Source organism: Apus apus, chromosome Z (genome assembly GCF_020740795.1).
Source record: "Apus apus isolate bApuApu2 chromosome Z, bApuApu2.pri.cur, whole genome shotgun sequence".
In the NCBI taxonomy this organism is placed as follows: domain Eukaryota; kingdom Metazoa; phylum Chordata; class Aves; order Apodiformes; family Apodidae; genus Apus; species Apus apus.
In genome coordinates this window covers 65,908,142-65,920,852 of record NC_067312.1, presented here as the reverse complement: position 1 = coordinate 65,920,852, position 12,711 = coordinate 65,908,142, and the positions used below count along the sequence as shown (strand labels likewise).

At 42.5% G+C, this 12,711-nt stretch overlaps 1 protein-coding gene across 5 annotated transcripts in view; it reads left to right on the top strand.

The window, feature by feature from the left end:
• The window catches only part of ABCA1 (ATP binding cassette subfamily A member 1), a 94,566-nt gene that overhangs the window by 26,025 nt on the left and 55,830 nt on the right, over positions 1 to 12,711 (top strand). For all 5 annotated transcript variants that reach the window (XM_051641919.1, XM_051641918.1, XM_051641917.1 and 2 more), the window contains exon 5: positions 350 to 471. In XM_051641919.1, coding sequence (XP_051497879.1) covers positions 350 to 471 — 122 coding nt within the window. The remainder of the gene's footprint in view (positions 1 to 349; positions 472 to 12,711) is intronic.

Genomic DNA, 12,711 nt, shown 5'->3' with positions numbered 1-12,711 from the left:
ATCTAGAGAAGCATTTGAAGGGAGTAAGAACATAGTTAAATTATTGACCTCCTAAAAGGAAGCAGTTTACAGGCAACAGGAGGCTCTTTCCCTCCCAGTCTTAAATAACAGCTTTCAAATGTGTGGAGGTTCCTGGTGGAACTTTGTTGACCTTGCATTAGCAGCCATCTTTTGCTAGGCTCCTTGGATTGTCCCTGGGGTGGTTACTGAAGAAAGGACTGATTGTACTGGAGAGGGCAGTGGCATAACTGAAAGTGACTGAAGTTTGGAACCAAGATGTAAAACTGTGTCTGTGGGTGCTGGCTCCTAGGGCTGACAACTGCTGGTTGTTTGTTTTTCCTGTCACCAGTGTTTCCCGCCTGTTCTCGGATGCCAAGAGGTTGCTCTTGTACAGCCAACAGGACAAGAGTATAAAGGATGTCCAGAAGGTCCTGGGAAAACTGCGCAAGTTCAGAAACTCCTCTGGCTCAGGTAAAGGAATGGTAGGAAGAGCCTCCTACACCTGCCACTTCTAGTCATGCTAATTTTACATGTGTGTAAATTTCTGAAACATACTGTACTGGGAAGGTGTGTGGTTATAACTTCCAGCTGATTAAACCCTTTGCAATCCTGCAGAAGCACCTTAAGTTGCTCTATCAGCTTTGTGTGCTTTTTAGCTTCTTCTGTGGAAGAGGAAGAGGATGGTCTGTATTGCCAAGAATGGCAGCTGTTTTGGATGTGAAATTACAATCCTCAGCCCACTGAAGTAAGTTAATATGCTGATTTTTTCAAAGGAGTTTAAATAGTGTGTGTTTTTGGAAAGCACTAGTTATTTTGCCATTTTGTCAGTGGAGCAGTGAACACAGTATGGCTACGATTTATTTCTCTACCCTCTGAGCTTCAGAGGGAAGTGTGCTGGGAAGACACAGATGAAGGAAAGCTGATGTTGGCTTCCAGTTAACAAATTCAAGGCTGATTAATATCTGACAATGAAGTCTCCACTTCCCTTGGATTTTTATGTTCCTGTGTGACTGACTGATGTAGGATATTTTATCCTCTGCTGTTGTCTGGCAGGATTTGGAATGGTAGGATCCAAGAGAAAATGCTTTGTTTTGGGGACTTGCACAGCCACGTTTGCTGTGAAAACTGAGAATCCTTCTGTTTTTAGCATGTGCAGGAAGATCTGGTATGCCTTTCTGTCCCATGCAGATGAATAAGTGACTACTCTGGGATCAGAAGGGAAGCTTGCAGTAGAGCTGGGACATGACCAGGCAGAGCTGTTTCTCAGGGAATTGGCAGGTCTCATTATTGCTCAGTCTCTGTTATATGGCAACTTACTAAGGGTTTTTTGGGGTGCTCCTCTCAAAGAATGTTTCTCTTGGCTGCTGTGTTAGCACTGCATGCTTGTATTGCAGATGGTGGAAAGTAATGGTTTAGAAAAAAGATGCAGAAGGGAAGTAGAGCAGAGAGTGCAACCACTGAGTGTCTTCACCTACAGCCTCTATCCAGGCATATGGAGCTCTTTGTGGAAGGTATTTTAGTGTTTTTCGAAAGTTGTCACTGGTTTCATAGTTGCAGTTCTTCCTACCTTTCCATTTGTGTGGCTCAGGCAGACTCCAGGAAGAAAACATCTGACCTGGTGTGATGTGAACACTTTAATGTCTATGTCCTGAGCACAGGTTTAAAAGCAGAGGTGGAGGCTTTGCATCCTTTCCTGTGTTGCTTGGAATACTGCAGGTTGCTTTGAAATAATCTGTGTTGTTAGTGACAGATTGGTGGATGTGTGCTGGCTGTGTGTGCAAACATGAGCTTTTCAAAGGATTTGTCTTTGCTATATAACCCTTCTCTCTGCCTTCAGGGCTGTGCAGAATCCTAATATGGCTGGATCTGCAAGTGTTACTGTGATCTTTCTTTTAGCTTTAGTTGACACTTGTCCTTATGTGTAAGGGGCACCCTTCCTTGCTGGGGTCAATATCCATATAACCAGCTTCTCCCCTTTGTACTCTGAACTGGTAAGTGGCATTGTCTTGCATTTACTTGGATCTGCAGCAGTTTTAAGTGGGAGAGGATGCAGGGTGAACCTTTCGTGCAGAGATGGTCACATAATGAACACAGCCAAAATGAGCTAAGCTAAGTGTTTCCAAGGAGAAATTTAATACTGTTCTCAACTGAGCTCTTCAAAGCCTTGGTTTGACTTGGTGGTCTTGTGGGAGAAAGCCCCCTTCATCAGGATGATGGGTGTTACTGTTACAGGGTTTTGTATTTTATGCCCACAGTAGCATCTGCAAGTTAACTCTTCCAAACAGAAGAGTAGATACTGGTGATTTGTATTGAAACGTGCAGCAAACATCAGATGTAGACACTTAGAAGAAAACTACCAGAACCATACGCCGAAGCTGTTACTGCTGGGAAGGTTTGAGGGGGAGGAGTAATTCCAAGAAGCATTTCACACAGGGAGTATTGTACAGGTCAAAAGTCAGAAGACTCATATTTCTCTATACTGTAAAGACTAGTGGACTGACTGCAAAAATAACCCTCAGATCAGTCATCAAAGATCATGTTTCTATAATAAAATATTTTGAGTGTGTAATAAGAAATCAAGCCTCTGTATAGTTGGAATGACAGACTGCTCATTGTTGTTAGGGCTTGTAGGGAACAAAGCCTGTTTGTCCTTCACATGATACACTCATTTACAAAGCCTCCAACTTGGGGTTCCCTGCTGCCTTCCCCTTGGCATTCATTGTCTGACAGTGTGCATCAAACAGCATCCTCTAATCTTATGAGTACTTTTGTATTTATGCTTAGCAGTGCTTAGATCCGTGTGCAAGGAAGGGAACTACAGGTCAACCCTTTAGCTGCTATTGACAATGAGGTGTGAGCTGCTTAAGTACTTTCCTCTCTGGGACATTTCCTCCAGTGACTCTGGGGACCTAGGAAAGGCAGTAGGAGTGGATGTCAGACATAAGCGCACCTCCAAACCTGAAAGCACTGTCTTTATACATGTGTTTCCCCAATTAGGAGGTCTAATTAACTGATGAGCTAATAATTGAAAACATTTGCAATACTTCCTCTGTTACAGTTCTGGCCTGGATCTGAAGGCATGTGGATCAGTGGTGCAGAGAGATGCAGCTTGTGTTTCCCCAGTGGGAGTGTCTGTGAGCTCCCTACTGTGTGATGTGGGCTCTGCTGGAGTTTCTGCAGCTCATCTCTCTCCTCTCATACTGGTGTGGTGTCCTGCTTCCACACGTTTCCCACTGCTGCCTGATGGCTTTGAAACAGGCTTCAGGAGGTGATCTTCCATTAATAATGGAAAAATTTGAGCTGTGGTGTAGATTTTTGTTCTAACATCAGTCATGCAGAGCATGCATGCCTGTACTTGGCTTCAGGCATTTGAATCTGTTTAGGGAGCAGCTGCCAGAGTCCTTTCACTTCAAGCTTCTTTAAAACAGTCCTCACAAGTTCAAGATGGACTTTTAGTGTTGTCTGATCTGAAATTAGCCACATGCTGAATGTTGGAGAAAGGAGACTTGCTTAAGATGGCAGGGTGCTTACACAGGTGCCTGCAAGTCAGTATCTTAGTTATAGAAAACATAGGACAATTAAGCTTTTCTTCAAGGAGTGCTGTGTGCTCAAGCCAACAGGTTTTGTATCTCCTTTTCCTCCAGGAGTCCAAGGGGTGTCTTCTGGTCTCTACAGCTATGAGCCATGGCATTGAGAAGGGAAGGTGTGATGAGTAGGGAACAGCCCACCTTTGCTTCCTGTAGCACCTTTTCTGGCCAGGATGAAGTACTAACTGGTGGTATGAGGGAGTTCAGTACAGGCAGCTCTTGTGCTGTACAGGCACTGCTGTTCTAGGGCCACTTCAAGCAAGCCCTGAGCAGTGAAATCTATGTAAAACCACACACATTAATACAATCAATTATGCAGGCAGCTGCCAGGTGCCCTCTCCTTCCCAGCACTTGTTACTTCTCTGTCCCAGCAATGTCATCAAGGTCTTCAACAGTCAAGATAAAAGCAGTACAAAACAGAATAGACAGCTGAAGACCTTAGTGGCAGTGAAGAACCATTACATGGCTGCCCAGGTTGCCACCTGCAGCAGGTTTGGCTCGCTGCTTGAAGGCGCTGGCTTTGCAACTGGTGTCAGTGCTGTTTTTAAGAGAGGATAAAGTATTCTCAAGAAATAAGTGTTCCTTCTGTTTTGAAAGGTGGAGAGACAGCTTGCTGTTGGCTCTGAGGCACATTTTCTTTATTTCTTCCATGTCTCTGCTGGGCTCCCAAATGGTTTGTTCTGCAGTGCCATGGGGCAATAAATAAGCAGGTAAAATTAAAGCCACCTTCTTTGATTGTTGTTAACAGTTGCACCTCTAAGCTAGTCTAGCTGATGTTTACTTCATTGCTGTCAATTTTCAGTGATCCCAAAGGGCATGTTTCTATTTTTCTTGAAACAAACCCAAATAAACAAAAATGGAGCAATGAAATAGGCAGAGAGAAAAAAACATCGCCTAAGAAGTTGCATCAGATCTCAGGGCATTATTCCATATGCCAGTTGTTTGCTGGATTATATAGCATGTGGTATAGGAGAAACATCATCTGAGTGGCATCCCCTACTTATGTTGTACCTTTCTCCACAGATAGACGTTGAGGCTGAGGGAGTTTGCAGCCTGTCTGGTCAGTGCTAATAGTGCTACTTTTATTTTAGCAGGTAAAAAATTAGAGAGGGCTTGGGCTGAAGAGCAGCCTTGGGAGAGGCTTTCTTACGGCATGTGTCCTGCTGTATGGTTGTCAGAGTACTTAGGAAAACAGGATGTTCTGCATTATCTACCAGATGACATTAAGGTGATAGCTAACTTCCTCCTCAGTGTCTTCTCCCTGACAAAAATCACTCCATGACCTCAAGCTAAATACTGAGTTGGGTTGTTAGATGCCTGCCTCTCCCTAATTAAGCTGGTTGCCTCCCTGACTTCCCTTGTGAAAGACCCAAGAAAAAACCAGCCAGCCTAGAATGAGGACTAAGAAACCTTATGCTCAGGAGGCCTTCACCCCAGGAGCTCCTGCAGACACCAGCTGGGGCAGGGTGGAATTCTTGCCATTGAATGGTTGCACATGAATGTACACCTGAGTTCTCTGTTAGCTGCCATCCATAGGGATTGCTTCCTTCTGGGCCAGGGAAAATGTCAGCAAAACCAGTGCCCAGTGGTATCAGTAGATGGATCTAGACTAGTAGGGGTAGCTGAGAAGACTGGTTTGCCTTTGGTGAGTTTTCAATAGGGGTTACTTTGTGTTAGCCCTCAGCAGCATTCCCCGGGACATTCCTGGTGGCTGTTGCCTCCCAACCCAAAGCATCCAGCCAGGAAGGGGAGCCTGGGATGGTGTAGACAGTGATGTAATTACTGCTTTGGCCAGATGCAGTTTTTTGGGGTGAAGCAAGTGCACCCAGCTGCCAATACTGGGTACTTTGTGCAATCCAAGGTTTTTCTAGTGTGCCATGATGATCAGGCAGCTAGGAGTTTCAGGTACACATGGCAGTTTTCCCACATGTACCTAATTAACATTGTGTTCAAATGACTGGGTCTCTGAGCAGGCACAGAGCTGAATGTTCTTAGAATTGTTTTTTCACCCTTTCAAGGAGTGTTTGTGCAGGCAATTGCAGATGTTCTGGAAAATCCCTTCCAGTATGTTCTTGGAAGGGCCCATGCTACAAAGATTCTGTGTGAATCCAGTGGGTCTGTTATTTTTGTCCTGAACCAAAATTGAGACACCGACAGTCAAGAGGTATGCAAAGATAGAGAATTCTTATGGCAGTGTGGATCCCCCAGGTTGTGTTGGGCAGTTAGCTATGCAGTGTTCATTAGTGAGGTGACATGTATTTGCTGAATTACACATTTGCACAGTTACCTCCTTCAATAGAGTCTACTTCTGCTTTCATTAATATTTTTAAGCCAAAGATGAGATTAAAATAATAAAGTTATGTTGACAGACATTTAGGCACAAAGGTCTGGTGCAGCAGTAAATCTGTTACCAGGGAAATTATACTTGCATCCCATGGGGCTGTCCATGAACTTTCAGAGGTCTTTGTCTGCAATAGCATTGTTATTACATGTCAATGCTTAGAGATTGAGATGAGTAAACACATACAGTATAATGTGCATCGCTGTCACCTGATTCTGTAGCACTGGCCTTTGTTGTCTAGTTTTAGTCTGACCTTCCCTTCTGAGATGCTTTTGAAGTAAGACTATTAGTTACGGTGGCTTTGCTTCTAGGTAGAAGCAGGATGAGTGGAAATGGGAGGGAAAGACTGAAGTACTGTTAAAAGTAGAATTAAAAAAATGTGTTCCATGTTTGGTTAAATCTGGCCTTGGTGTAGTGTCTGCACTATACTAGGTGACAGGAGCTTGAGAAGAGCATATATCTGGGAATCTTGTCACACAAGACTGCATGAACCTTGTTAGAAACACATAAGAAGGATCACAGGCTTGTCAGCATTTTTTTTTACTGGGGAAGGGCTGCACTAGCAACTTGGTTACATTAGGACTGTATAACCTGATGGTGCCAGCTAATGGTGTGACTGCAGGGAGGCCAACGGTGCCTATATTTACAATTAACAACACAGTTATTCCAACAAATACCAAATCACTGTACCTTAAGGGCACCTTCTTTATCATGCTGTTAATTTGTTTAAATAAAGACACAATGATAAAGAAAACAAGAATTGCTTACTGTGCTTGTCAGTATGAGTAATATCAGCATATGCTGCAGAAGCAGGGCAGTATGAAGTTCTGGGTGCTTTCTTTGGTCTCCCAAACCTCATTATGCTGGCATGTCAATGCTGACTTTTATTTTAAATGAGAAAATAAAATACAGAGTATTAAATAAATTATTACACCTTTCACACACTATTATATCTCTCTTTTGTATGCAACTGCATGAGCAAAGCTTGCTAATAGCAGCATAATGTTGCCAGAAACTTATGCTCCATGGTAAGTTCAATTTGCATTTATATTGTTTTCCACTCTGACACACCTTCTGGATTTATTCTTAGTGACTTATCTCAGAATCAAAATGAACTGCCTAATTTGTTGAAGGTTGTGTTTGGTTTATTTAAGCTACAGTCTGAGGTTGGCTGAGAGAGCAGGACAGACTTTTCACATTGAGCTTGGTGTTAGCAGTCCCCCAGGAAATTTGTCATGCTGTCATCTGGTGGAAAGGTGAGCTTTCTTGGGTTTTTCTGTGGGGCTCAGCTCTCATCAGTGGCTATTATGAAAGTGCCACAGCTGGAAAAAACCCTGTCGACTTCTGTGTCTGACTTGGTACTGAGACTGGAATGCCTGACTTGGATCTGACCTCCTGTATCTTTTAAGTTAATATTCAGCTTTGGAGCCTTCTCTAGTAATGATATTTTTAATCTTCAGTGTGCATTATGAACACTTTATTACTTCATTTTTTACAGCATTCCTGTGAGCTGAGTAAACAGCAGCCAAGGAACTGGAGCCCTTGTTCTGAAACAGTAGGATGTTGCAGTTTTCAGTGTAGTCAGGATGCAATAAAAGGTGGTGGCTTTGAAATATTCTGATGTTAATTCAAAGTTCATTTTTACCCAGGCAAGAGGATCGAACACTGCTTGACCAAATTATTTGAAAATCCATGAAAACTTAATGTTTATGGGCAGACTTTTTCATGGGAAACAGATGCTGTTATATTTACATATTTTTGGTCATAAAGTAAGCAAGTTTTAATGCCAGGATCCTGAATAAAATCAAACAGCATATTCTACCTCCTGTTGAAGTGTTCGTTTCCACCCTAGATTGGTCTTTTAGTGTTTGCCCTGTTTTACTAAATAGTTGTTGTCTTGTTTGAGATGCCTTTTTAGTTTGGGTTACAGGTTTTATGCTTGTATCATACTTTGAATATGCTTTTTTTCCAAAGTTCTAGAGACAGTTTTGAAATTAAATGCAAAAGCTACAGAATAAAGAAAACCATGTGTGCTTATTTTTGTACTAAATCACTTTTAATAAAAATATGAGTTTGTTAAAACTATATCTTGCTTATGCCTGTGTGACATGCGATCCTCAGCTTATTAAAAAACTAGTGTCGTTCTGCAGATTTAGTGGAATGTAGTTCAGCTATTAGCTGAATGTCTTGCCCTAGCTTTTTTTATGCTGATCTGGCAGCCCTAAGCTATATATGGAGGAGATTTGGGCTGATCTGTGACATATCTTCTGTAAACAGCCAAAGTTTCCTTCCCCTTCTGATGTAGTTTTAGTCTTAGGGATGGTGCAATAAAAGACCATTTTAAGGGATTTTTAAAAGACTCTGTGTGTTGTTTTTTTTTTTCCCCTGAACCTTTCTGTTCTTCCAAAGTTATTATTTTTAGAGGCAAATGCTACCTTAAGTAGTCCTTAAATGCATTTTTGGTTGTCATTGGTAGAGGTTTGCATGACTACAACCAACCAGAACTTAATAAGCATGACATATCATATCTCAGGAGGTCCCTTACTTGTAATTCTCCATCTGCTTTAGCAAGTGCAGCTGAAACATAACTGACCAAGGCTGCCTGAGCATACATATATGCCAGATGGGGATTTGCTCATGGGGCAAAGACAGTTTACTGCAAAGACAGCAATACCTCAAGTCTGAGTGCTTGTTCTGACTTGTGCCAGCCAGCTGCTTTAGAAGGCACCAGCTGCTGTCTGCCCAACAAAATCCTACTTCAGAACAGTAGAAAAAGTGCATTGCCATTTGAGACAAGAGGCAGACATGAAAATGCATTGTCCCAACAACTTCCCTTGCATCTAAGGCACAGCTGTGTGATGACATGGTCAGCAGCCATCAGAAATTCTTGCTTACCTTTGTCATTACCATGCTCTGTTCACATATTTGTCCACTGCCCAGCAGCTGAGAAAAGGTCTGCTGTAAAGCCAGAGGACAGATACAGAGAGAATTAAATAGCCCTTTAAGACCACAAGTGTCTTCACCTGCTTGGTCCATTTCCTTCCTTTTTGTGTTTCCTCTTGCTGCTATCTGAAGGAAGTCCAATGAATTTTATTCAGACATCTGTAAAATAATGCAAAAAACCTCTACAAAATACATGTTCAGTTTTATTCAGGTTAACTGCAGTGTTCTGGTACTCTAGTACAGAGGACCAGGTTACTGAAGCAATAAGAGGCATTGCTGTTTTCTGTGTCTACTGGTGATAATCCTTTCCTCTGTGTAAAATACAGTGGACACTGGTATTGGTGCAAGTACTTAAAGGTACTTTCAGTCAGTAGGCTGTGTCAGTACTGAAGGAAAGGAACAGTCAGAATAGTGCTAGTTCAGAAGGACCCCACACTGAAGGATGAGCTCCTCAGAGTACCAGGGCAGGTCTGTTGGGAGCATCCTAATGTGAACAGCAGTAAACAGCATTGCTCTTAGGATACAAAAGAATCTCTGGCCAAGACTTTATGGAAATTTGGGAAATCTGTATCTACTGAACATCTAATTTTCCATCTTTCCCAGAGATAAAGTTATTGAACTATTTTGAAGTGCTGTTGCTCAACAGTGTGACTTTTTTTTTACTCATGAAGGAGATGAGTCCTTGCAAAGGTTTACCAAAACTAGCCAGAACAAAGTTCTGTTTGTTTCAGTGCTGAAGCTTGATTTTTTTCTTTCTTCAGACTTGAGTCTCAAAGGCAAAACCAAACTGCATGATGGTTAACTTCCCAGTGTCCAACTAAACTGAAACACAGAGAGCTATTATGGAAGGTTGAAATAATTTAGATGTAGGTATGTTCTCAGCATGATTAGGCAGTGTTCCTGCTTAAACTAACTGAACGATAATGATTGCCTTATCTTTGTTAAACTGCAGTGGTTTTTGCTACCTTCTGGATTCGTTTGACCCTTTGTTCTGCAGGTGGCTTTTGCTGTTGTGTGCTAGATGGAGGGGCATTAGGACTTAGCACTGAATCCAGAAGTGGTGTCTTCCTGAGTGTGAGGGAAGTAAGAGCAATTATGATCTGCTGACTGCAGACTTGATACAGTGTTAAACTTCACAAGAAGTCAAATCAGAGTCAGATTCCCTGGGTCTGTGACAAGTGAGACGAAGAGAGCCATGGTTGGGTGAGGCTTCACACCCAAAGGAGTGGTGGCTTTTTCAATTCTCATCAGCCTTTCTATGTAAGGCTAAACAAATATAAGTACTGGATAGTCAGGGCATTTTGATTCTGGGCAGCTCTTCTTGTCATTTTCCTTAAGGTTCATCACTACCCATGCCAGTTTCCTGGGGGAAGCCTTTCAAACTGCATAGTTGGTACTGTGCTAAGTTTCAAGTAGCATGATATGGCTCGGGTGGTTGTGCCTGCTTGTTTTGGGGCTTCAGAATGCTTCTGATATAATTGTCTTCTGTTTGCATTTGAACTAGCGGTCTCCCAAATGCTTCATCCCATAGCCAGCTCATGAAAGCTCTTCTGCTGTTAGTAATGGTCATTTGATTAAAACGTCCAGTCTTGCCTTTTCCTCTGACTTGAATTTTCCCGGAATTTAAGGTCACTTGCCCAAGTACAAGGAATTCTGTACTGAGTCTTCTGTGGTCACGGCTTATACTTTCAACTTCTGCTTAGCTCTGTGCTTCTTAATAACATGTCATTCCTTGTATGCTCACACCATTGTTTGTCATTAGAATAGTGGCTTGCGGCTGGATGTGACTATGACATTTGTTTTACAGTGTGTCTTTATTGATTTTTTTTTTTTAAAATGTATTTTTCCAGATCTGAGTTGATGGTTTGAAACATCTGAAATCTGTGTATTATCTAGGGCATTACATTCTTAGTGAAGTCAAAATCCAATCTTCTTTATTTTATCAGCAGACCTTTATCTTCTGCCTTTTTAAATGCACATCTCTTTCTGAGCTGGATTTGAACTTTAGAGGCCTTCTCCACAGCCTGTACCAGTCCTAAATGTTTCTTAATATGATTTCTGAGAGTCACTTTGTTGTAATAATGAAGTCAGATCTGAGGTTTCATGTCTGTACCTGATAAGGCTATTCAAAGGCTGAGAGATTTGCAGTTTGTCATTATTTTGTGGAAAATTGCAGGAGAACTTTCAACCTGTTATAACTGCCATATAGTTCGGAGTGCTGCTCAGGATTTGCTGCTTAAACCAACAGAGTGAAGATATGTAGGGTGTTTCCTTTAATCCTGCAAATTATTATTTTTTTTTTCACTGCTAGAAGACCAAATACGTATCTTTTTCTTCTATTTTTTCATTGGCAAGCTGTCTCTGCTGATTAGAGAACTTGGCTTGCAGCAGGGGAAGAGGCAAAAATGTCTCTCCTGTGGTGTTACACATGGCTCAGGGCGGTGGTTGGGCTCATCCTTTTATAGGCAGAGCTCTGCAGGCTGTTTGCTGGCAAGACTGCTGGTGACTGGCCTGTCGCTTTCACTTCTGTGACTTGTCTTCACTTTGTGATGTGGAGTCCTTCTGTTGGTGTGTCTGCCATGCAGGAGGGGATCTGATGGCATTTGGGACCTAAAGTACTACCCAAAGAGAGGTACCAGCCTTATGTTTGCCCACTGACTTTCCATGTAGGTTGGAGGTGGGATCTCAGCTGGCTTAAATGGGTTCTACATCCCTGAAACCAACATAGAACCATAGAATCATTGTTGGAAAAGACCTTGAAGATCAGTCCAGCTGTTAACCTAGCACACTACCAAGTCCATCACTAAACTGTGTTCCTGAGCAATTAGCCCCAGTAAAGAGTAACTGACAATTGGTCTTCTGTACCTGTGCTAGTACATGTGCCAGCTCTGCTTCTGTGAGTGCTGGCTGCTACATTTAAAGATCTTCTAAGCAAAAGCTGTGACTTGTAGAGGAATTGAGATGGTTCCAGTGTCTGCAGGCCCAAGATGAGAGGGAAGACATGGGCCTGTCACAGAGCATTTTCCTTTCTCCCAGGAGAAATCCTAACTGCTGGAGATGCAGAACAGGCTGCCTCCTCTTTACCCACATCAGTATTTCACAGGAGCTCTGTTTAAGTGGGTGCTCACTAGAGTTTTATCTAATGTCTGCAGAGGCACCGCTGTTACACATCTGACCGACACAGAGCAGAGGGCTGTAGCCTACCACAAAAACAGGTCAAGCCACAGCTGAGGAAGGAACAGCACTTTGTGAGCAAATTAGGCGTGTGTTTTCACACTAAGCAATCCTGCACAACAGGCCTGCTGAGCTGCTTGTTTTCTTGTCAGCAAATCAGGCTATGGCCATCGAACTTGTTCAGAGGACAGATTTAGCTCCTGCCAGCATCAGCAGGGATACAGGCAGCTCTGAGAGCTGTTCCAACCACAAAGGGAGAAGAGTGCTTGCAGGAAAAGGGAAATGAAAACATTGTAATTGTTTTTTTTAAAAAAGGTATTTTAAAATGCTTTCTGGATGTGTTGTCTAAACTTAGGAATACAGTGAAGGCAGATAAAAATTTGCCAGCTTGCCAGGCCCAGCAGTGAGCCATCTAAAGGCTTTGCTTTTCACCTTGTAGATCTGGGTCATGGGCTCAGTAGGGTACAAAACTGTAACATGCTTCAGCATAGAATCAGAAAAATTGGAGTTGGAAGGGACATTTTATAGGTCAGCTAGTCCAAGCCCCCTGCAATGAGCAGGGACATCAACTAGACTTCTCCGATCCAGGTGGAGGGTCTTGCATTTGGCATTATTGAGCTTCATGATATTCACTTAAGCCTACTTCTCAAGCTTGTCTAGGTCCCT